This window comes from Vanellus vanellus, assembly GCF_965231255.1.
Source record: "Vanellus vanellus genome assembly, chromosome: 7".
In the NCBI taxonomy this organism is placed as follows: Eukaryota; Metazoa; Chordata; class Aves; order Charadriiformes; family Charadriidae; genus Vanellus; species Vanellus vanellus.
Genome location: NC_138912.1, coordinates 23,367,858 through 23,391,684, shown reverse-complemented (window position 1 = coordinate 23,391,684; position 23,827 = coordinate 23,367,858). Strand labels below are relative to the sequence as shown.

General features: G+C 43.2%; 1 protein-coding gene across 11 annotated transcripts in view; it reads left to right on the top strand.

Moving 5' to 3' along the window:
* The first annotated feature begins 296 nt into the window (after positions 1-296).
* Positions 297-23,827, top strand: part of SORBS1 (sorbin and SH3 domain containing 1) — an 89,792-nt gene continuing 66,261 nt past the window's right edge. For 9 of the 11 annotated variants that reach the window (XM_082486086.1, XM_082486085.1, XM_082486079.1 and 6 more), the window contains exons 1-4: positions 9,945-10,093; positions 18,813-18,868; positions 20,074-20,139; positions 22,287-22,382. In XM_082486086.1, coding sequence (XP_082342212.1) covers positions 10,062-10,093; positions 18,813-18,868; positions 20,074-20,139; positions 22,287-22,382 — 250 coding nt within the window. In that variant the 5' untranslated portion in view covers positions 9,945-10,061. Of the gene's footprint in view, positions 408-9,944; positions 10,094-18,812; positions 18,869-20,073; positions 20,140-22,286; positions 22,383-23,827 lie in introns of those variants that run through there. The other 2 variants (XM_082486082.1, XM_082486083.1) reach the window with 2 other exon arrangements.

Here is a 23,827-nt window from a genome sequence, read left to right as displayed (position 1 = left end):
GCTTGCTGCTTGGGGGGGAATCTCTAGCAGTAAAGCAGGAAAACGGATGTGGTTTCAGCCTTCCCTGGAGACAGCCGTAAATATTGGTTCTCACGTAGGGGATGCTAGGATGTGGGTCTGGTCAGCCTGCTGTTTATACTATGTTTCCTGCATGGTGAGCAGTGGGAACGGCTTCATCTAAAAGTAACGTTACGTCTATGAATGGCTGATTGCTTTTGTACAGCCATCTCAGTAATTGTGTTGTACAGCAGGACTAGTGGCATTAATAACATTTTCTTCCTCTTTGACTTTTGTAGGTATGTATTGTTATGTAGCAGTTGCACGTGAAGAGAAGACAGAGTGGAAGTCACTGTCAGAGGATCCTGTCCTCCTAAGCTGGGCCTGAAGCCTTCAGCCACCTGACTGGTGTAAGTACCCTGAAGAAAGGGGAAGGAGCACGTCACTGGGAGACCTCATCCTGACTTGGGGCACCAAAATCACATCTATCTTTATCACTTGCAGTAAAGGTGTTTTTCTTCCTAGTAGCAGCCTACTGTATCATATGAGGGTTTTTGGTAGGTGAGCCAGTCAAAAGCTCTAGCTCTCAAAAGAGGATTAAGCTCTAAGTGCTGTTTTTATAGTGAATCGTGGATGCATTAGATAAAACATAGTAGTCCCAGTAAGGATTAAATTCACCTTTGCCACCATCAGCTGTGTTCCTTGTTTATTACCTGCATTTGTGACATCCTTCTCTGGGATTTTTGATGCTTGTGCCAGTAGATATTTTGTGCCTCAGTCTAGGTCAGAAACATATGGAGGTAGTGGGATTTTGGAATTGGAGTGAGGGTTAGGTTTTAGGATAAGGACCAAAGTTTAGCAGTTGGCCTTGAATAGGCTACAGATCCTACCAGGTTTTGCACTGGTGTTTGCCTGCAAGGCAAGAGTGAGCTGGGTTCATTGCCTCATCTGTAAGGGGCCATTGGGTTAGGTTTGAGTAGGTGTCGGGATGTATGACTTGACTTGGCGTAGGTTTAGATCAGGCTTTGTGGGAGAGTTACGGAGTTGATGACATAAGATTAGGTGAGATCCCCAAGGGGATACTCAGGCTAGATTTAGGATAGCTGCAGACACGACAGCTGCAAATACTGGTGAAGCTGATTTGCTTTCTTTAGAGGAGACGGTGTGGGGTCTTTGGTACCATTTGGTCTAAGATTAAGTCCTGGCTTGAAAGAGGCTTGACAGTTCTGAGATAAGGTTTGATATTCCTAGTTGCCTGAGGCAGAAGTGCCTCAGCCTTTGAGAACTTTGCATTGAAGCAGAAGTCTTGGGCACCTCAGCCTCAATTGTGTCTGCGTCAAGCTCTTGAGACCATTTTTTCCCCTTAGGACGACTCTGATATGGAGCCTGTTTGTGATCAGGAAGGTAAAGGTCAAAGTGGCAGTTACAGAAGACTGAATCTCTGGCATCCCAGAAATGGCAAATACAACTCTGTCGGGCTACTTCTTTGTTTCTAAAAAGGCTGAAAGCAGCAAGGGAGCAGTCTCTCCTTGTTCTCCTCTCCTTTTCTCTGTGTGGGTGCTCTAGTGGTCTTGAATTTCAGCTCCGTGTGATCATCTCAACTCCTTTCCTATGTAACACTGTACCTGATGTTTGTCTTCATGCCAGAGTCACATCCATACTGACATTGTGATTCTCGAGGGTTGCTTACATCTCTCTCCTTCAGTTATACAGAGCCCTTAAAGTAAGGCTGCACCAGTCTCTTGTATGCTGAACATGCAGAGGCTCTTGACAGCCTGACTGCACTGTGTCTTTTATGAACTAGTCCTCTCTGAAGAATGAAAGTACAGGCTGTTGGAGAGGAAGCTGAAGAAGCTTTGGGGATGTATCAAGCCAAGTTTTATGTCATTTTCCTCCTGCTGCCTTACAAGCAAAATCACATGACCCTACTGTTGAAATGGCACAATTACTTGGTCTCTTCTAGAGATGGGCCATTTTACACCAGGCCTGAACAGGAGCCTGTACTTTGGCTGCAAAAGGGAGGGAAGCTCCTTCTCCTCCGTTTCACTGCTTTAGAGGGAAGGGAATGTGGAACTTGGTTCTCCAGCCAGAAGGCACAGTCGGGCATTGATCTGGAAAAGGAGCATCTACAAGAAGCCTTGGTTCTCAGACTCATGCCTGGGAGTCGCAGTGCTTCATGCTTGCACTGTGGCTGACCTATGTCATCAACCAAGTGATTCCTTCTTCCCTTATCCCTGATGCTTGCTCAATGCTACTGGCTTCAAGGAGTGTGTATCATTGAGTACCACGGCCTGGATAGCCCCTATAGAAGTTTGGAGGAGAATGGCTTTCTCTTTAACCCCCATTCCAGCTTTGGTGGAGCTGTAAATGGCTCTTTATATGACAGAAAATATTTGCTTTTCTGTAGTCTGATGACTCTTCATTTAGCTGGAGGCTCATGGGAATGCTGAGAAGTGCTTGTATACCACACTGTTTTGCATTCTTGTTTTTTAAGATCTAATTAAGGCATTGTGTTGGGTTTTAATGTGACTTGCAATGCGTGCTGCAGATCAACTATTCACTTCAGACCTTTAGTCCCGGCGTCTGGCCCTTAGCAGAGAATCAAGGGTTCCAGGCCTGACAAGCTGGAGCAAAGGCATTGGCACGGGGGGGTGGGGAGGGGAATATCTAGCAAGTGCACCAGGAAACAAAGTAAGTCTATGAAAACACAGTGGGGAAATCTTGACTTTATCTTTTGCTTTCATAGGTGGAGGAAGCAAAGTGTGGACAACGCCACCAAGGGGGTCCAAGACTCTCTAATTTTTTCTCCCGCAGAGGAGAAAAACTGCCCTTAGTGCATGCAGAGTACTGTTGCAGAGGTTGCTAAAGAGTTGCTGTTCTTGCTGATGGCCAGATTTCCCAGGGCTCGATGGTCAATAGCTACTGCCTTGCTCAGTTCCTGAATTCATTGCTTCAAGTGAATGCTGAAGGTTACTCAGGCTGCTATAAGGTGCAATGAGTCCTCCTTTCACTGCTTCCCCTGAGGCAGAGCAGGATGTCTTCTAGAAGATGTTGCCCAGAATGTCATTTTGGCTACAGCCAGCTGGTCACACCAGCTCCGCACTGGCTCTGCCCATCTTAGACTATAAAAGAGGTTTAAATGGTGCAGCACTGTGCCAGAAATGAGAGCAGTAACACTGAGAGTTTATAGAAAGAGGGAAGATGAAGTTTTCATTTTTTCCATTGAACTTTTGGGAACAGATGGAGAGTCGATGAGGCAGAGATGCTGGAAAGGACAGTGTGTTTCAAATGTTGTCCTTAATGTCTTCACAATCTGCTCATAGATTCATAGCTCCGGCCTGTTCAGTACAGGGCAGTTAGTATAGGATGTGAAAATTTCAACGCCCCCAGGCTTCCAGAGGTGGATGTTCCCCAAGGCCTGTTGAGCTGTGTTTTCTGGGCTAAGGAACTTTTGACACAAAGGGTCGTGGGAGCATCTCATGGCCTGATGGACAACGTCTTTGTTTACTTCATTCCAAGTCACCACAGTGAAGGGTCTGGACTTTCTGGATAGAGACAATGACCCAGGAGCATCTTGACTGAGTCCTGTACTGACGCTAATAGGCCAGTCCTGCCTCTCTAAATGGCCTTTTTTTTTTTTTTTAATCTGGTTAGAAGCCAAGAAGAATCTAATCAGAGCCCAGCAGTGCACTGAGCAGCAGTCATCATCATTACTTAGTCATCCAGTTGCTGTTTCTTTGCTCTGACAAGAAATGTTGGTGTGATGAGAGGGGATGGGGGAAGATCAGTTTTTGTATTTGTCTCCTTGAAGAGGTTCAAGCACGGTTCCTCTCAATACACCTATACCCAAGTGTTGCCCTTAGAGAACAGATTTCAAGTCAGTGGGGCCTTCAAAACTCTCTGGCAGCCGCAGTTTGAGGGAGAGGAATCAGCGAGAAGAGGGAACTTAAACCCTCTTTAACTCTCAAAGGCAAAGTTCACAGCTGAAAGTCAGTGAGATATGATTGTCCTCTCATTAGCTTTTATAGTTACAGATGTAACTGGTTAATAATTCCAGCCAGCTGGCCAAGTTAGTCAAATCCAAATTTCTCCTCAGCCTGGTGTTTTGGGCTGGATCTCTACTTATTAATGACATACACAGCAAGTACATTGGACAGAACTTCTGGGACTTAATTTCCATGAATGTCCAGGCCTGTCTACGGGAAGAGGTGTTGCTTCTTTTGGCTCTGTAGTTCTGTTCCTGGAGAACAAAGGATCAGCTGTGGGTAGCCTGATGTGATATTCACTTGTCTTTAGCATTTAGGGCGCAGGGAAAAGCATTGCAGGAAAATACTGAGATGGAGAGAGAGCACAGTCTGATTTTTTTTGATTTTTTTTTTATTTTTTTTCCCTGCTTCTGCTAGTTCACTTCTTGACACACTCCTACCTTTCCTTTTTTACCCTCGATAACCTACCAAATCACTGTCATTGGAAGAGGCAGTAAACTCAGGTGCTGGCCCAGAGATTATGCTAAATATCTGAGTATTTTGTGTCTGAAGAAAAATGAGAGAATTTTACAAAAATTAGCTTCCTTGCATGTCATATAGGAGATCATTTGGCCCTGTCTGTACCTTAAGGTTAATTTAAGCTCTACAGCACAAAGGTTAAGAACACTGGTAAACAGCTAGTGCCATTACAAAAGCTTTTAATATTGATAGGGCGGTATTCTGTTACCTTCACAGCCAGTGGTGCCTTTTGCTGAACGAGGTGCTGGTTAGATCAGTAAGGGTGGTTCTTACTAAACTTGTTATACAAAGTGTCATTGACGTTCTTTTGTAGTATAGGAACAGAGCCTGGGTTCTCCTGCCACAAGCAATCCAGTGATCACTCAGCATAATCCTCGTGTCCCACTCCCAGTTTGGCATTTACGCCACAAATCACAGCATGCAAGTTTTGCGTCCGTTTTGCCTGAGTGTAAGTGGCAGTTACAGGGTGCAAAGGGCTGGGGATGCTTATGTGCGGGTGAGGATGCATGTTTTGTTGATTGCATGCTGTAACTGCCATTAATTTCCTTAGGACTTTGGTAAGCATAGCTAAGCCCTAAGTTTTTCGCCTGCAGTGTTTTATTTAGCAGGTCCTGAATTCCACAAAATTGCTTGGACCAGGGTCAGCAACTGTTCCAGGCAGATGGGCAAGGTTGTACTTTCTCTTACGCACAAGAGTTTAAATGGGTCAGCAGATCAGGCGGAGCTGGGAGAAACTGCTACTCAGGTGACTGCTTAACAGCTGATCGCTCCCAGCTTGTGTTGGTGTGAGGCAGTGCTTTCCAGCTACAGCGGAGTTCTCCGGTCCGCTGAAGACGGCAGCAGGAGCCATGCCTCTCACAGAAGTCTCCCTTAAAATGCTGTGGATCCCAAATCCTGGTAAACTGTCATCCTATTAGGTAGCATTTTTTTCTGTTTCAAATGAGGGATCACCAGCCTACAGCATATCACTTACCTCCAACAGCCAGAAGGGACACTAGGACAGTTCTTCAGTCTTCAGCAAGGAAGCCAAATTATGCATTTGCTTTTCTCAGCCGTTTGACAACGTTTTCTGGCAGTTTGTCTTGTAGCCTGTGCTGTCTTCTCTGTACGCTTAGCAGGTTATGTGTTTTCACTGGATTAATACACACATTATTGTTGCAAGGGCCTCTTGCTAGCCTTTAACTTCTGCCCTGCAGACTTAGTGCCTAGTGGCAGATTAAGTTCATATCGAGAGCTCTTAAAAGGCCTGTATACATCTTTACAGAGAGGTTTGCTCAGTCTCTGGTGACAGTCTGAACCCCTTTGCGCCACGCAGATTCAGCTGTAAGTGCTTCCCGAGCCCTTGTGCAGTTGCACTAAGCTGCCCGGCAGGTTGTAGGGGCTGCTGGCAGCAGTATTTCATTCTGTGGTGACACTGGTTCCCCTAGTTTTCAGCTGGGGAGGACTGAGCTGCAGAGTTCAGGTTCAGGTCTGAGGCATCCAAGGGGATCTGGGTGTTGCGAGCTTTGAGGCAAGCTAGGGCTCATCTCTGATAGCAGGGAGGGTGCTGCAAAACTATCCGAACCAGAACCTGGGTGGCTGTTTTGTAACAAAGCAGAAGGTCCAGCCCAGCAGGGCGAGGATGCTGGGTGAATGAGTTTGTGCTCATTCACAGTACTGGGTGGAACTCTAGCAGCAGCATGTTATTTGGGCTGAGTTTTGTTTTGCAATTCAAACCCCAGAACTCGGAGGGAACTGAACTAAAAGCATGATGTAAGTTTGCTTGCCTTCTTCACCCACCTGCATAACCAAGTAAGCTCAATCACTTTTGCCTAGCATCTCCTGCATCTGTCAAAAGTACTTCCTTTTCTAAACTGCATGTCACAGCACCTCTTTGACCTCTTCTGGTGGCTGGAAGGCCTAGCCCCATGGCATATTGGGGTGGCATAAAAGAACTAGTATGGCTGTGTGACATTTGTCAAAACACAAAAACTGCATGGATTGTGCAGCAAACTTTCCAGGGTAACTTATAACTGGAATCTCAGAATCACGGAGTTTTCAGAGTTGGAAGGGACCTCTAGAGATCATCTAGTCCAACTCCCCTGCTAAAGCAGGATTGCCCGGAGCACATTACTCAGGACTGCATCCAGGTGGGTCTTGAAAATCTCCAGAGAAGGGGACTCCACAACCTCCCTGGGCAGCCTGTGCCAGTGCTCTGTCACCCTCACCGTAAAGAAGTGTTTCCGTGTATTTGAACGGAACTTCCTGTGTTCTAACTTGTGCCCATTACCCCTCGTCCTGTCACTGGGAACCATTGAAAAGAGGCTGGCTCCATCCTCCTTCAACCCACCCTTTAGATACTTGTACGCCATAATAAGGTCTCCCCTCAGCCTTCTCTTCTCCAGGTTAAAGAGTCCCAGCTCTCTCAGCCTTTCCTCATAAGGGAGATGCTCCAATGGGAGCAATGTGGGAACAACCCACTCCCTCCAGTGAAAGGATTTGTTGATGAGTCTGATAGCAAAACAGACATGATGAGAGTAAGCTTATCCAGTGGCTACTAGAGCAGTGGTCCTAGAACTGGCATCTGCCCTGTTATGCCAAAGAATTCCTTTCTTGTGCAAATTGTTTTGTCCCTTTTGCTATTTCCTTCAGCTGATATGGTGGTGATGTCTTTCACAAAGACGTGGGTATTATGGGGGAAATGCACAGCAGTGATCGTGCAGCAGTAGGTGCAGGAAAATTGCAGTCCATAGTACACTATTACTGTGGGTTGATGGTAAACCAGCAACACTTCATAGAGCTTTTTATCTTGCACTCAAGGTTGGCTTTGGAAACAACCAAGCTGTGGGGCTGTGCAGCCACGCAAAGCTCCCAGTTCTCCCTTTACCCAAATGGAATAGCAAATTCTGTGAAAATTCCGTTTTCCATCCAAGTGGTTGTCTGTAGCTGAAACTCCTCCCTCCTTGCCAAGCTGTTTGAAGCTTGTCTAAGCTGGTTCCTGCAAAGACCAGAAGCATTTCAGACCCAATCCTTGACCTGAACTTTCCTATCTAAGTTTGGACCTGAGCCAGCCCCTGCATCCTTCCCTACTTTGTTTCTCCCTAGGTGCCATTTTTTTTGTTCACTAGCTGTTATTTTTACAGTATGGTTTCTACTCTCTCAGCATTTTAATCACAGTCATTTTTATTGCCTGAAGACAAACTATCGGAGGCTTGTTTATAAACCCTTGCTACGCAGGAAGCAGGGCTTCCAACTGGCACGCTCTCGTGTGGTCCAGGCTCCACAAAAGACTTGAAGGAGATCAAGGAGGTTATCTTCGGGTGGTGAGGAGTTCTCCTGTTGCATACTGTTGTATAAACAAATATGTTTCAAGTAATTAGAGCTGGTGATGACTGCACAGCTTATTTTGGACAATGTTGTGGACTTTTTTGTTGGCTTTCCTGGTTTGTTTTTGAGAACAACATGGAGGTTTGAGGTTTTTTGTTTGTTTGTTTTTTTTGTTGTTGTTGGGTTTTTTTGTTTCTTTTTGCAGAGGACAGTAGGGTATGACCATTCAAAACATACTGTTTTCCATCATCCTTTATTCTGACTGTTGATATAATGAGATAACCCTCTTCCTCCTCCACCCAAACCAAATACACCTGACTTTTAAAGGGGCTGGAGTCTAAACCTAGATGCAGACCTGAATTTTGCAAATAGCCTCTGATATCTACTGTGGTAAATGAAACCAAACCCATAGCATTAGTCTTTTGGGATGTGCTAGTACATGTGGGCTCAGGGGCCCTTTTTTTGCTCTAGTTAAAATTACCAGTGGCCCGTTCACACTGAGGTATTGGATTGATCTTAAATGAAGTAAGATAGAGCAGCGTTTTCCCGCCTCTTCTGGCCCCTTAGCCAATATCCCAAGTCAGAATTGTGCCTATATTGGCTAACAAATGCTTCATTTGGTGGGAGGTAAGTATTGGGATGCTAAAAGGTGTATTGGGGAGGAAAAAGGAGAGCTTGTGTTGCAATGGAACCTCAGCATTTCGCAGTGCAGCAGTATGGCTTTATGTGTGCAGGTATTTGGAGACCTTTGTTCTATGTCCTTCACTAACGTTTTACTGAGAGAATCCAAAGTTAGAGTAAGCGTTGACCCACACAGTAACCTTTACTCTACTTCCTTCTGCAACTCTTGCCATCTGTGTTTCTTTCTAGGTCTTGTTTGAATGCTGAGTTGCTCACCTTGCAATAATAGTTTTCAGTACATTTTTTCAATCTGTGAATTTGGCAGTAGATCAATGCCTGTACATGCATATTTGAGGAATCAAAATCCAGAGACAGGCTGCAGACAGAGACACTCTGGAGTGTCAGTCACGAAAGCAGTGCTTGGTGCACTGGTTGCTATGGTCTGGTGACAAAGGACAAGACCAAGAGACTTGAGGGTCTCCTTCAGATTATTTCCACTCTTAAGCTATCACTTGGTCTTGCACGAATCAACTTCCAAGGCCTGTTTTCAGGAAGCCTTGGCCCAGTTGTTTGTTCTATAGACATTAACCATGGAAGGAAGGGTGATCCTATGCTGCCACTCACCTTCCTTACCTACAGACTGCCAGGGCCTGCGGATGTGTGAGTATACCCTCACTCTCCTAAAAGCTGGCACCACCTCCACTCCCGTGCAAGTCTTGGATTGCCTAAAGAGGAGCCAGGCTGCACTGGGGGGGGGGGGGACACTCCACTCTAGGGACACCCAGGTACAGCTTGTGGCTTAAAAGCTCCTTTGATGTTTGTTGTGATGCACATGGGGTGGGCATCCCTGGAGGTATTTAAAGGACAGGTAGACGTGGCGCTTAGGGACATGGTTTAGTGGTGGTTTTGGCAGTGTTAGGTTGATGGTTGGACTCGATGATCTTCAAGGTCCCTTCCAACCTAGACAATTCTATGATTCTGTACAATATGTAATAGCTATGCAAGCAGTTAGTTTCCCTTTGTGTTATGTCAAGTATTTATGCTACAAATCTCAGCTGCCAAGTGCAGAAACTCTAGCTGCCCCTTCAGATCCTACCCATTGAAATAGGATCTGCCATGTCCAGTGCTAATGAAAATACTCCTTCCTTGACAAGCAGATGCTGCCTGGTTTAAAAAGGGAAAAAAAAAAAAAGTGCTTTTTCATGTACTTTGCCTGTATCTAATATTTCTTCAAGGTCTGCCTGTCACTTCCCTTCTGAAGTGCATCCCATATCCGTGCTACTATGGAGTTTCACCTCCAAACTTTCTCTCTTCCCTTTCCCCAGCTCCAGAGCTGCAGGAAGAGTCAGTATCTTTCGTGATGACAGTGGCAGGGGAGTGACAGGCAGGCTGGGTGGGGGTGGCTGATGGTGAGCAAGCCTAGTGACAGGATGGGGTGACTAAGAACCAACTGGCTAATTAAAGCACTGCAGTAGGAGGAGCAAAGTATTTAAGGGTGCCATAGAGAGAGAGAGAGAGATGCCTCCACAAATTTCTTGTTACACCTCAGCAGCCAAGTGACTGGGCAACACGGCGAAAGGTTTCCTTAACTCTTTCGTGCCTCTTATGGAGTGAAATCAAGGGACTAAGAAAATGGCACCATTAACTGAAAAGCCTGAATCAAGGTAAGGGTACTGGTATGTTTTTTTTTTAGTCACAGTTAGTCAAGGCTAGCCCTCCTAGAGCTGCTCTGGGCTGAACTCCCAGGACTTCACATGGCACTGGCATATGCTAATGTGCACTGAGTGGGTAGGTCTGTTGGGGCAGTACACGCTGATTTTCAGATTGCTTCTTTCATTTGGATAGGTATTTCCAGTTGCTGCTTGAAAAGATAGGAGATATCAAGGTAGTCGTTACATGTGTTTGTGTTCTCGTTAAGGGAAATGGGCAGGTCCTTGCCTTATTACCCTGGTAACTGGATCTTTCTTGTATTTTTATGGGAAGAAGGCATTGAAAGCAATTTCTGAAGGCTGATTCTGAGACAGTTGCTAAAATGAAAGTGATGAGAATGGATGTGGAGTTCTCGACAATATGTGAATTTGGTGACCTCAGGCTGGAGGAATCAGGGGGAAGTGAAGATGAGGACTGACTTCTGGATTGTAACTTTCTGCTGTTGCTGGAGACACTTTGAAGTCAGACCATTGCTTAACCCAGCAGTTGGGTTTTCTCAGAGCGTTTTCAGTACTGAGTAGAGGAGCAGTCACTGTGTTCTTCATTCCAGTGTGTAGGTGACTTTAGAGGCAGCACAGTCCAACAAGGTTAGCAAGCCAACACTCCAGCCTGAATTCCCTGGCAGGCATGGGTTTGCTGTCTGGCCTTGGATGCGTGACAGTGACAAGCCTTCTGAGTTTTGCTGGGACCTTTTTGTGCCTGATTTTCAGGTAGATGAATCGGTTCCCTGGCAATTTTTCTAGCGTAGCAATGCCTCCAGCTTGGCAAAGGCTAAGGAGAATGACCCTGTCTAATTTCACCTTGCACCCCTAGGCTTGGCAAAGGCGTGTTGGAAGTATTGTGCGCCTGGCTCCCCATATGTATTGGCTAGACTTAGCTTGATCTGGTTCCCTGGAGGTCATTGCAGTTGTGTGTAAATGGGACCAACTCTCAAACTGGTTTTGCTTATTCTGAAAACATAAAAAGCAACCTCTAAGACTGATATGTGCATGTTGTTACACTGTGCCAGCTCAGCTGATTTGATATGTTGCATAGAGGCCTGAATCTCCATCTCTGCATAAAATAGGAATATCGCCTATATACCTTGAAAAGTGCTAGCTGTTGCTTAGTGAGTGTTTGTACAGAGCTTCAAAACAGCTAGTGCTAGCAGAGGTCATAATTAAAAATTAATGTTTGATGTGGTTGCCACTCATTAATGCCTATGTAATTCCTCTACCTTGCACAACTAGCAATCTCGGGATGTGTCTGGGATGGTATAAGGTGGTAGGCAGCATTGAAGTATCTGGTTTATATGTCAGAGGTGCATCAGAATCTTCTCTTTACACTCATTCTTGTGAAGTGTTTGTTATCTGGATTTGAACTTTGTGACAATAGTCAATCTCTAATTAGTATTTCTACTTAATGCAACTGCCTCTTATTTACTACTTCACTGTTTGAGAGTGTGTGATAGAGGTGAAGATAGCCTTTGTAGTCTTTGTTATACAAAATCATGCAACAGAAGCTGCTGGATGTTGTTTAGATGATCTATTTGATTGTATTTATAGAATGCCATTCACTGTAGTAAATGCAATGTAGTGTTTGTGTCCCTCAATCCTGTGGTCAGCTGAATGGATCCATTGTTATACATAATTAGGGCTTCTGGAATTTGGGTCTGTTTATTTACAGCAATTGTTTTGCAGAGGCACAAGCGCCCTATATCAGAGGTGTACAGAGAGTTAAGCGCAGTACACAGAGCACCGCAGCTGCACAGCTCTTACAAGTAGTCTTAGGACAGTTTGAACTCAATGAATCTTCTATTTCTTCCAGCTGAAGTATAAAACCAGCATCTTCTTGGCTAGGTGTGCAATCATTGCAGATTGTCTGAAAGATTTCCCTTTTGCAAAAAGGTAGAACTGGTGTCATTAAATTAATTACACCTTAACTGTAAATAAATCTCAATTTCAGTAGTTACGTGCTCCCTGCCCAAATTCCTGTATGAGTCTCAGTTGAGTTAATTGTTCTGAACGGTCCCAGGTTGTGGTATGCTGTTCAATCATTTACTGCTTTCCCTCTGGAGCTGGGGCCTGAGCCCTGTGCCCAGTGACCTCCCCTGTACAGGATGTGCATCGGCTCGTTTGTGAAGCGCTTCCATCTATGAGGTGCTAGCATACAGATCACAGATAAATCTGAGCAGAAATCTCAGCTTCTGCTGCTCTCACATGCTGTGCCTTGCGTCTCCTGCTAAGACGAATACACAATTTTACTTAAAATATCCTATAAATTTTTATTTTCCTTTCTGAAGTTTTAAAATGTTCATGTGAGCAGCTTGGGCAATAAGGGTGTGGCATAAAGGCATTTGCTTCTTTAGCAGTCACGAAGATACATGGGCCACAGCTACTGTCGCCATGACCTCAACCATTGAATACAAAAAACAGAGGGCAGTCATGACAGACTAGGGAGGAAGTCAAAGCCCAGTTACAGTGTATTTAAAAATCTATTGTCATGAGAAGAAATGTTTTTGACTACAAGGCTACTGATAAGAGCAGTTACTTTATCCAGAGGGAACCAGTGATGCACTGCATGTCAAGTTACTCTGTCTGCTCTGTGCCAAACAACTCTCCAGACGGCTGTTTTCCAAGCCCTGTGTCTGTAGCAGAGCGGGAGGTTGATGGCTCAAGCAGGAGCCACCTTTCATCCTCACAACCCTGCAAGTATAAGTCATGGTCGCTTAATGAAGGTTCAGTGGCTGATGTGAAGTTACTTCAGTCTGTTTCTTTGCAGGGAGATCCCTGTAGACATCGAATCACTATCTGAACTAGCGCTGACCGTAGAATTGCCTTTAGTAGACAGGACAGAATTAGAATGGACCGAAAAAGCTGATTTTTACCTTTTAAACCTTGCTTTTCAGCTGTTGGGCACGTCAGCTGTAGGCTTTGCTTTCTGGTTCTGTGACATTAAGCGGAGTTTAGACTTTGGATTTGCCAATCCTTTAAAATCTTCCAGTATTTCCCAGATTTTAATGAGATGGGTGACAACGTGCAGATTAATTGCTTTGGATGTGCTTGCTTACAGGCTTGCAAAATGAAGACCCAGAGGTGCAATTGCTTTCTGAAAATGCGTGGATGGGGGTGAGCACAAGGAGGAAGAGCTGCTTAAACAGAAGAATTGTGTTGGTGCAGAACAGTTTAGCCGTAGCTGTTCATGAATTAAATTTAGGTTGCAAATCAGAAATAGCATTCAAGCCATAAGAGGAATGAGTTCTGGAGCAGGCTTTGAGGAGGAGCAGTGGAGGCAGGAAACCTTACCAGTTTTAAGCTGGAACATGGAATGTTCTTGCACAGGATTGTATGACACAGTTGCCTGCAATAGCATGGGAGTAGGCCTGATGACCCAGGAGATCTTTTTCTGCCCCTTGCTCCAAAAGCAGTGACCTTGAACTGAGTTAACTCAGGTTGCAGCTAAAGTTTGTTTACTCTGAAGTCGATGACTGTAAGATGACTTAGTTCAAAAGCATCTCTGAGTTCTTAAAGCCACATCTCCTGGTTTACATTTCCTATTTGACTTTTATTATTAAGAGCAGTACATTCCTTTTAAATTGCAAAAAAACTGGCACACATGCCCCAGATAACTTATTTTTGCCCATTAGGAAGGAAACAAACATGCATCATATATTTAAAAAAAAAAAAAAAGGCAGCAATACTGCATATGAAATGTGCTATGTTTATTTATTCCAACAGCTGTAAGTTCAATTATTTATAAGAACGCCTTATCCAAGCTCGTGTTCTATGCTGCCATTTGTTTCATTTAGTGAGCTTTCACTGCTCCCTCTCTGCTGTCTTAACACTCGCCGAAGAGCGTGGGGAGGCTGTTGTCTTGTACAGAATTGGTACGACTCTTCTATGTGCGCTGCTTGCTTATTCATAGTCTCTTCATGACATTTATTCTTAGGAGCATAATGGCTTCTGAAGGAATGACAGGGTGTTCTTTAACCCTTAAAATAAAAATGACAGGCAACATATTTCTCTCAGTATTTCAGGATAAGAGAATAATGAAACTTGGAGAGAGAGCTGATTGCCTGGGTTAACCTGGAGCTGCCTCCTGTATTCTAGTTATTTTTTCTTGCCACATTTTATGTGATAGAAAGCGAGAAGTACAGAGGAGATGTGCTTTCCAGCAAGTTCCTTTAAGCAGAGGAACCTCCTGGTAGGAGGCACTGGCGGCAGTGCAGCCCTTTGCCCGTTTTCCAGATTTGGGACTCCTCGTTGCTGGCATGGCTGGTTGAGCAGAGCATCTGGGTCAGGGATGCTGGTGGCAATGTGAGAAAGGGTCTGAGCCAGGTGCTAAACAAATGAGTGCTGTCAGTGATGTGTGGGGCCTGACCAGATGAAAAGTAAGTTTTGTAATAGCTGAGCATCCTTTAAGTTTGAATGCTTACCACTTTTCTAAAAGCCTCAACTCCTAGATTGTACTGCTATAAATAAGAATTTGATTTTTCACTTAAGTGGAGCCACAAAACACTTAAAGCTCTTGTAGGTGGAGAGAAAACTTTGAAAATGTAAAAACCTCAGAACTGAGAAGGTAAAGGATGAGTCTGAATATAAGGGACCTGTCCAATAAGTTTTGAATGCTCATCTCATGTTTAGCAATTGTTTTCATGTCATACGCAGGTCATCAGAGCTGTCAGTAATAACAAGAGAAGGAACAAAAGGAAATGACTTTTCCCCACGCACACGTTAGACCGCCAAAAATAACCACTGCCTGTGACTCTTAGCTGAGATACCAGTGACTTAAGAGCGTGTGTCCTTGCTCAGAACTATTAATGAGCTGTTTGTTAGCCCCTGCCGTTGTAGGGGGAGTACTCGAATGTTTAGAGCATGTGAGATAATCCAGAGACATGCTGTGCTGAAGTAGTTGCCACTTATCTGCATTCCTCCTAAATAGGCTTCTAAATGCACTGCTCTCTTTTCCACACCAAGTAGGGAAGGAGCTGCAGCCTTGGAAGAAATGTGCTGGAGGTGAAAGGGAGGAAGGAAGCGTTAAACATCTGTCTCGAGGTATGACCCAACTGGCAAGGAGTTGGTGGATGTCACATACAGACATTGGCGTGTTCAGGGTTACAGCTGCTGGTTTATGCCCTGAGGAATTCATTACCTTTCATTGTGTTTTGAATGTCTGCAGCTTCGAAGCCTTTGTTGCTATGTCTGTCACATTTCAGGAAAGGCACTAATTCCAGTCTGGCAAGGAGACACTGGTTAGCTGGTTAAAGCAGGGAGCTGAGAGGAGACACTTTGGGGTTTGGGAGTATTTTTTTTTATTATTAATTTATTTTGTTTTGCCTGATCTGGCAGTACCAGTTTCTGTTTCTCATTTTTGGTTCCCTTTGAAAGACACCCCTCTGAACCGCTGCTGTGCGTACTTGCATGTGTGTCTACAGGAGTGGCTTGGCCATGTCTACAGAAAGTTCTTAAGGGGATTTGGGAGCAGCAAATGTTTCCGGATTCACCTGCTTCTACAGTCCACAGACAGCCTGTCTGGCCAACCTGGCAGGGACTACCCTAAGGACGTACCATCCAAACACTCAGGGCACGCTGACTTGCAGTATGTACCTTCCCAAGTGTTACAGAAAGCAACGGTTTGCTATACTGGGGCCATCAAGCCAGATCTGCTGTCTGGCTGGACAGTGTATCTGGTCCCAAGAGCAGCCTTAGGGCTAAGATAGGCGTAGTAGGACTTCAGCGTGTGGTTTGGATTAGGCATATGGGAGACAGGTCGAATAAGTCTGAAACTCTGATGCAAAAAGGCACTGAAGAATGTGCTCAACTCCAAACGCGCACCGTAATTTCCTCAGTCTAAAGAGCAGTTATTTCTGTCTGCATGCAGCAAATCTGTACGTAGATCCTGAACTGATCAAAATCAACTTTTAAATGGAATTTCTGGAGTTACACCAACCACCCAGGTGGTCAAGATTGGTTATGCTCACCCTGAGCACCGTGAATCCATTCTTTGTATAGGAACCTGCATTAAGTATGTGTTTGTTTGAGTGCTTGAATAATGCTGATTAGTTTCACAGTAAGTGAACACTGAATGCTTGTTATTTTAATTGAATTCTATAATTGCTAGTAAGTATGGGGATATGTGGAAAAGTAATTTCTCTAGATCTAGTTCTAATGAGTTTGTACACCTCCTCCATTTAATTTTAGCAAACTTACTTCTTTAATTATCACTTTATTTTTGACCTCAAATCTCTTCTTGTGAAAGAAGAGTTCTTTTAAGGCCAAATAATTGTGCCTTTTTTCATGTGAATTCTTTCCTAAAAGCTTTTCTTAATGCAATGAAGGCCAGTGCTTCTCACTGTAAGCAATGTCAAGACTCTTGAATCAAAAAGACATCACTGAAATCAGAGTTTTATAGCAGTTAATGATGTCACTGTTTCTAAACAGAAATTAAACAGTTTAAAAAGTATAAAGCACAGGGTCACAAGTTTAATTGCTCAGATAGTGCCATTGTGGAAGGGGACCTGTGTCTCTGTGGGATTGTAGCAGCAGCGGAGCCTGCCTTTGCCCCTTTCCTCTCCTGAAAAGGTAATATACTAGATGATTCCCCCCCACCCCGCCTTCTTTATCTTGTATACCAGAGGAAAGCATGCAACCTTTGGGGGATACTTGGAGTGAAAGAAACTTTCTGTTAACTTTAATGAAGCCAGTGGAGAGGGCCAGTGCTGAGTCAAAACTTCTGGGTACCAGCAACATCCTCCACTTCAGAATGACTTTAATCCTAAAGCTGAGTTGAGACTTACTGCAGTACTGTTCCTTCTTGTAATTTTCTCCCTGCCCTATGGTTGGACTTGTATTTATCCAGTGAGTTTAACTCGTAACAGTTTTCCATATGTATAAGAGCATGATATTGCTACAAACCTCCTTAACCTGGATAGCCCATCATTTTAGCCTGTTTCTTTCTGTTTTGCTTGAACCTAAGGCATCTTTCTGTAACCAAACTACACAGAGATCAGAAAGATCATTATTATTAAGTACATTTGTCTAAATTTTCAGGCTGTGTCAAATGTTACTGTTTCAGGGTACTTACTGCAACTATGAAATGGTAAAAACAAAAAGCAGATGCTGTACAGGCAAAGTCGGGCAGCAGACCTTTAAGTTGGGTGAGCTTTGGTTGGTGACTGGTTTTAGGCTGTGCCCTCCACTTCACACTGTGTTTTACTGGATCACCTTGGAGTTAGGATGCATCCTGCTGAGCCTTCATCAACCCATAATGTATGTCTTATGCGGATATTTTAATGAAGAAAATATTTAAAAAATTAAGTGTTGGCAGCTGTTGCTAGGGTGGCGTGCTGGAGAGTCCAGATACTGGCTGCTTTTACAGACTGATCTGTTACTACGTTGGCTTGTTGAATTTTTTTTTTCTTTCCTTTTGAGTATCTGTTGAACATGCTCATTATATTCCGGCTAGCATGAAACAAATGCTAGTTAAAAATGGGGATGCCTGAGGCAAGAGAGCAAATTCGATTCCATTGAGGCAATTTCCACCTCTTACAGTGTCCCACTGCTGCCTCCAGTTCATGTAACAGGAAAATAAGTATCTCCAACTCCTGTTGTTTAGTTTCTTGTTTCCCTGAGCAATTTTTACCCTATACTTCATAGATTAGGGTCTTCATTTATGCATGATTTTTGCAGCTTCAGAAACCTATGTCTATTCATGTAACAGAAGCCATTAATTGGCTGGAGTTACACTTGATCTCACTCTCTGTAGCACTAACTCTTGGGAATGGGGGGAAGATTGGAACACAAAATTAAAGGGTTTGTAACTGAACCTAGGAACTTTAGAGAGTTAAGAGATCTTGGCAAACATGGGCTTGTTTTATATAAATGCCGCTTTTTGAGTATTCAAATCAACATCTGTGGTGTGACTTTGAAACCCGTTCATTTGCTGCAGGTATCAAGTCCCCACAGGACTGGGCACTGGGTACAAATAAGCCACATCGTTGTCCTCCATAAACTGTCATGACCATGAAAATGGACTTTTTTTGTCCTCTGGTCCCCGTCTGGTGATTTTTCTCTTGGGTTGGTAATTTCACTGCCTTTGGTCCAAAGAGGATTAAAGCTTCTAATTTTGAAGTTTCACTTACTGTAATCTGATCCTGAAAATATCAGTGGCACTGCAGAACTGGAAATGATTGGTGCAGAAGTTAATATGCATTTCAACAAGTATATCTCTTCTGTATTGTAACATCTTTCAAAGGGGAGACTGACTTCTATCTGAGCAACAGATCGCCTTGAAATCTGGCAATGGTCTAAGTTGAGGGTTTTAGCTTAAAGCTTTTAGTGTCACTGAGATTTTTTTTTTACGTTTTCTCAAAGGTGATGCACATTTTATATATTAGAAGCTAGCCAGATTTGCACTTTGTCATATATAGACTCTTAGGCTTTAATCTGTATCTTATGATTTAATATTGATGATTAAAGTAGTACCTATATTGGGTTGAAATACTCTTTAATTTCTGATAATTATCAGCAAAAAATGTAACTGGTGGTTAACATAAATCCATTTGGGTTTTGAAAGTAAATTTTTGAAAGAACTGTGACTATTACCTTGACTTTTGTGAATGTTCAGCATCATGTCCAGTGCTGCCTGGGCAGATATGAAACATAATGTAACCATTCTGTCTTTCACTTTAAACAGACATAAACAAAATCCAGAAGTGAAAAAGGAAAGTCCCTCTACCACAATGAGCTCTGGTAAGTCTGTGTTGTTTTCCACTTGCCCTCATTGGCATTCCTTTTTTATTACTAGAATTATTCCTGTTTGTTTCTGATGCAATTACTCTTTTCCTTTTTTTGACTCTTTTTCTGCCTCCCAGAAAAGAGTCAAAGCCCTTGAAAGCTCAAAGAATCTGACTATTAAGGCAACAGCAGAATGGCTTCGTAGTAAAGTGTCCTGGCTCCACGTTTGCTGTTTCAATTTGGCCCGTAATGCTCAAAAACGGACTAGAAACATCTCGAGCTGGAGTAGGTCACTTAAGCTTCTTTCACTTTGGAATACAAGAATTCAAAATTATTGATTCCCTGAAAAAAATATCTGAAAGAATTTGATATGCTTTAGTAGGGGTGAATGCAAAGTTTGACATCTGGATCGGAAAAATCAGCTGCTCGAAGAAAAAGGAGGGACCAGGAAACGGGGGCTAGTTGGGAAAAGGAAAACTTGTGGGCTTGTCTGCGTAACAGACTAAATCAGAATGAAAAACAAAACAGCCACCATACTGAGGTGCCATATGTAGGACCTGTGGAATAACATTCCCACTTGATTTTAGCACCTTATCAAGTCTCAGCTGGAGTTTTGTGTCCAGTTTTTAGCACCACATTTTGAGAAAAAATGTGAACCATTTGGAGAGAGTCCAGAGGAAAGCTAGGAGACTAATCAGGGTCTGAAAAACATGAGTTCCAGGTTGTGAAACACTGGAACAGGTTGCTTTAGGCTGATGCTGGAAGTTTGTAAGAACTCGTTAGGCAAACGTTTGTAAGAAGTGACTGAGGTAGATTTGTTTCTGCCATGGGTCAGGAATATGGCTTTAGGTGACCCTTAGTGCTAGAAAGGACCTCCATCTTCTGTGTTCCTCTGAATTCACAAGAGCCGGTTTTATTCGTGTTGGCTGAGGATGTTGCAGACTTGAAAAATCTTGAAAATCTCATGGCTGGATGCCGTATGCACATACAGGGACGGTCCCTGTTTAAAAGAGGCTGAGATTCAGGTAGGGAAAGGAGAAACAGGGGTGTCATCCAAGGGAGATATGTGTCTCCAAGCAACATCTCCTGAGATACTAGGAATACTTCCTAGTTAATGAATCAAATAGCGCTGACCCATGGCATCCCCTCATAGTCAGAGGTTAAATTCAGTTGCAGAGGTTTTAACGCAGAAGTAATCTGCTTCTTCATTTGTCTTGCAGAACATGAAGAAATTGATGTTGCAAAAACTGTTGTCAATGGGCTGAGCAGCAATGGACAAGAAAAAGGTGGGTTAAGAGCTTCCGAGACATCCCTGCAGCTCCCCCTGCATGTCAGCTGCGTGATGTGGTTGATTTGCCTGGACACTCACTACAGCAGGGGTTTCCAAATTTAGTTTGCTTGGCGACTGATACAAGCAAAGCCTTGTGCTGCACCATGCCAGCAGCAGCAACAGCATTTCTTAGCTTAACAAGCGTTCTTTGTCCCTTAAAGGTGGCAGGCTGGATTTGCCTCTTCGTATATTTTTAGTGCTGTTTAGAGGAAAGCTGTGAGCTACTTGTGGTACTTGTGAGCACCTGTGAATCAATATCTTAGTGTGTTTAGACAGCATTGGTTTGTGGGTGCCTGTGTGTGAATCCTGTTAACTTCAGTGGGAGGTGAAGGTTTGAGCCCAGGATTAAAGGGCAGAACTTAACCATTTAAGTAATTAAAAAAAAAACCAAAACAACAAACCCCGTCATTAGCAACAATGATTTAAAAAACAAACTTAGGTAAACAAACCAGTCTTCATGTTAACATCAGCAGGTTTGCAGTATGCTTTATAGCGTTCATTTTTGCATAGTGACGGTGTGTGTTTTGGCAGGGTGAAAGTATGTGGTTATATGGGTTGGTTTTCTGCTGGCTTCATTTCCTTTCTTTTCCTTTGATGCCTTTTTGTAGTGGTTAGTATTTTGCCTGCATTGTGGATGGATGAATTCAGTCAGTTACAGAGCCGAACAGAATTAGGGTTGTTTCCTAAACCACAGGCTTTTTGGATTTGGGATCTGTTGTATTCGCAGGGTCTCCAGTGCTCAGAGAGAAGCATGGAGAACAGCGTTTGATTTGGCTTCCTCTTTTATTAAGAAAAGAATATAAAACAATCCCATCAAATTAAAACCTAAAGATTTCATGAGGTTTGAAAAAATTCTGTCAAGGTCTTCCCCCATCCTTTTGCTTGAGACCCCCTTTCTAGGTTGGTGAAGTCTGTGTTTTTCAGTTTTGCGAGGAACTGGAAAGATCTGCCACAAGAGGGGGTGTACACACCACCCTGATGTCAATGCCTCCCCCAAGCTGGCCCAGTGCTCAGCATCTGTGTGTAAAGTATTAGAACTGTGGTTCCTCTTACTCCTGATTTTGCAGGCCTGTGAGAGGGCATGGAATGTGGGGAGGCATCTGGCATTTTCCAGTTAATACGTGCAGAAAGCTAATAAATTTTAAAGGTGAAAAACCGGGCTCTGCAGAAATGAAGAGCACAACTCAAGTTATGGTGGACCCATGATTTACAAGATGTTGATCTGGGCAGATCCTGTTGAGCTTCACCTATGAGTAGTTTTTTGCCTTTGCCTTTTTTTTTTTTAACACACACACACACGCCCCTTTTGTTGTTGGTGGTGTTTGTTTTTTTTTTTTGTTTCTTTGAGTTCCACAGTAGCTGCAATACAGAGTCGGAGAGAGGAAGTATCAGCTGGTTTGGATAGTTTTGTAATAATTGCTGGAATTTTGCACAGTGCTATGTATGGTTTTCCCCTATGTTACTACATTTAATATAATTAGTGTGCTAGCTGATGGAGTCCAGTAGAAAGCTCTTCAATTTACAGTTTAAATGAGTGGGTTTTTTTCTGAAACAGATATTTTGATGCTACCCTTCAGCATGGGACTATTTTCAAGATTATTTCACGTTTCACTTCCTTCTGTTGTTGAACTTGTAAAATGTGCCATAAAATCCTGAATTCATGTAACGCGGCTAGTTTAACGTTCCACCCTCAACCTTTCAATCCTTGGTTTTTCACTTTATTTTGTTTTAACTCAGCCATATTAATGTTAACTTAACATTTTTATTTTTGCATGTAGTGTATCTCAGCTAAAGGATTACACTAAAATTTTTTGATGGCTTCTAAAAACTAATGCTTCCAGATTCTTTTTGCCTGCAGCATAGTGGCAGTCAGCAGTCAGGCAATTCAGTAAGCAGTTCTGTGTGCTGCATAAAACAGAGACGTCCTGAATTAGGACGAACGAAGGGATATTTTTAACGGTTGCATCACTGCTCTCTGGACTGCTTTTGTATTTGAAATTTCCTGCTATTGTGTCTCCAAGTACATTAGAAAATTTTGTGGCATGCTTCCCAAACTCTGTTCTTCCCTTTTTGGATGTGCCATTTACACTTTTGTGTTTGCAGCTGTTGGCGTCCCTTTATGTACACGCTCTATTTCTGCCGTTAAAATAATCCCTGTGAAGAAAGTGAAAAGTTCTCCTCACCTAATGCTGCCTACAGGTATCTTCTACCTTCCTCTCCTGCCACGCATTAGTTGGCCATCGTTCTTTCTCTCCTCTCTTCTCTCTCTTTCTCTCTCCCTATCTCTCTGCTTCACCCACGCGCTTTGGCTAGTTTTCAGCTTCATCCTCTTCTCACTGTTTCCAGAGCTGTAGATTTCATCAGTAGGTAATAAAGTTAGCTCTTGATGGCACAATACACTGTTCTCAATTATGCTGCTCCTCTGCAGACATAATTGTGTCTGCTTGAATCTGGGATCACTGTAAGATCTTTTACTAATGCTTGATTATGAATAATATTGTTATTACAGCCTCATTTTGAACCAAACTCCTGACCAACCAAAGACTGTTTCCTGCGTATCTTTAGTCTTTATGAAAGTAAATGAATGTCAGAGATGGTATTTTACAGGTTCAAGCATAGTTCAATGTTGGTGGGATGGTTTTGTTTTTCTGTACATACACTGACTTTACAGAGTCTTTATATGGATAAATAAGGATGTTAGACTGTCTGCCACCCCCTCCCCAAGCATGTGTTTTGCCACTAAAAGTACAAGATTATTTTTGTACTTTGCTGGATTTAGACAGGCAGACTAGTCTAGCTGATACTGCTTGTCTCTCCTAATCTGTCACACATGTACTCTGTTGGACTACTACAGTGCTAATGTCATGTTTATTACCATCTGCTGGATTTCTACACTGAGATTCAGATCTTTGTTTTCCATCATTTCACCTAAATTGTGAGGGAGTACATCATCTTAGGTATTTGTCTTCCTCTCCCAAATAGAAATAGTCTGACAATATTTTATTTTCAAACCTTTTCAAAACATTTCAATTTTTTTTACTTCAGAACATTTTTTCTTGATTCTTATCCTTTTTATTTGGTATATGGATTTAATATGTTCTATGAAAATAAAAAAAAAGTGCTTTGATTCCCAAATTTGATTCTCCTCCAATATGATGGAGACATTTATGGCATGTTGAACTCTTAAGTGTTTCCATTTCTCTCCACTGCCTGTGAAGGGAATCTAGGTGTAGGAGCATAGAACAGCTACCCTGAACTCTTTGTGGATGTCTAAATCAGGTCTGGTGACTCCCAACAGTGTGTCCAGCATTCTTGAAAGTGGAGTCCCAGAGCTTAAACCTTTGTCCTCCGGTTAGAAAGTGGGTCCATAGAGTCCTCAGGCTGTGTGTTGTGCTGTGTGGATGGGAACGGTAGCTGGAACTGGACTCCTAGGCAAAAGGAATCCTGACCCTATCTGGATGATGTGAAAATCAGAGAAGTCAACTTCTATTTCACCAGGCGTGTGGGTGACCTTAAGGCATGATCAGTTGTGTGGTGTGAGCGCAAATGTGATATATTTTAAGGATTAAGCAGCATTTAATATGTCTGTGTGGATAGTCTTTCACCTCACAGAGGCTGCCTCAATGCTGCCTAAATTAACTAAA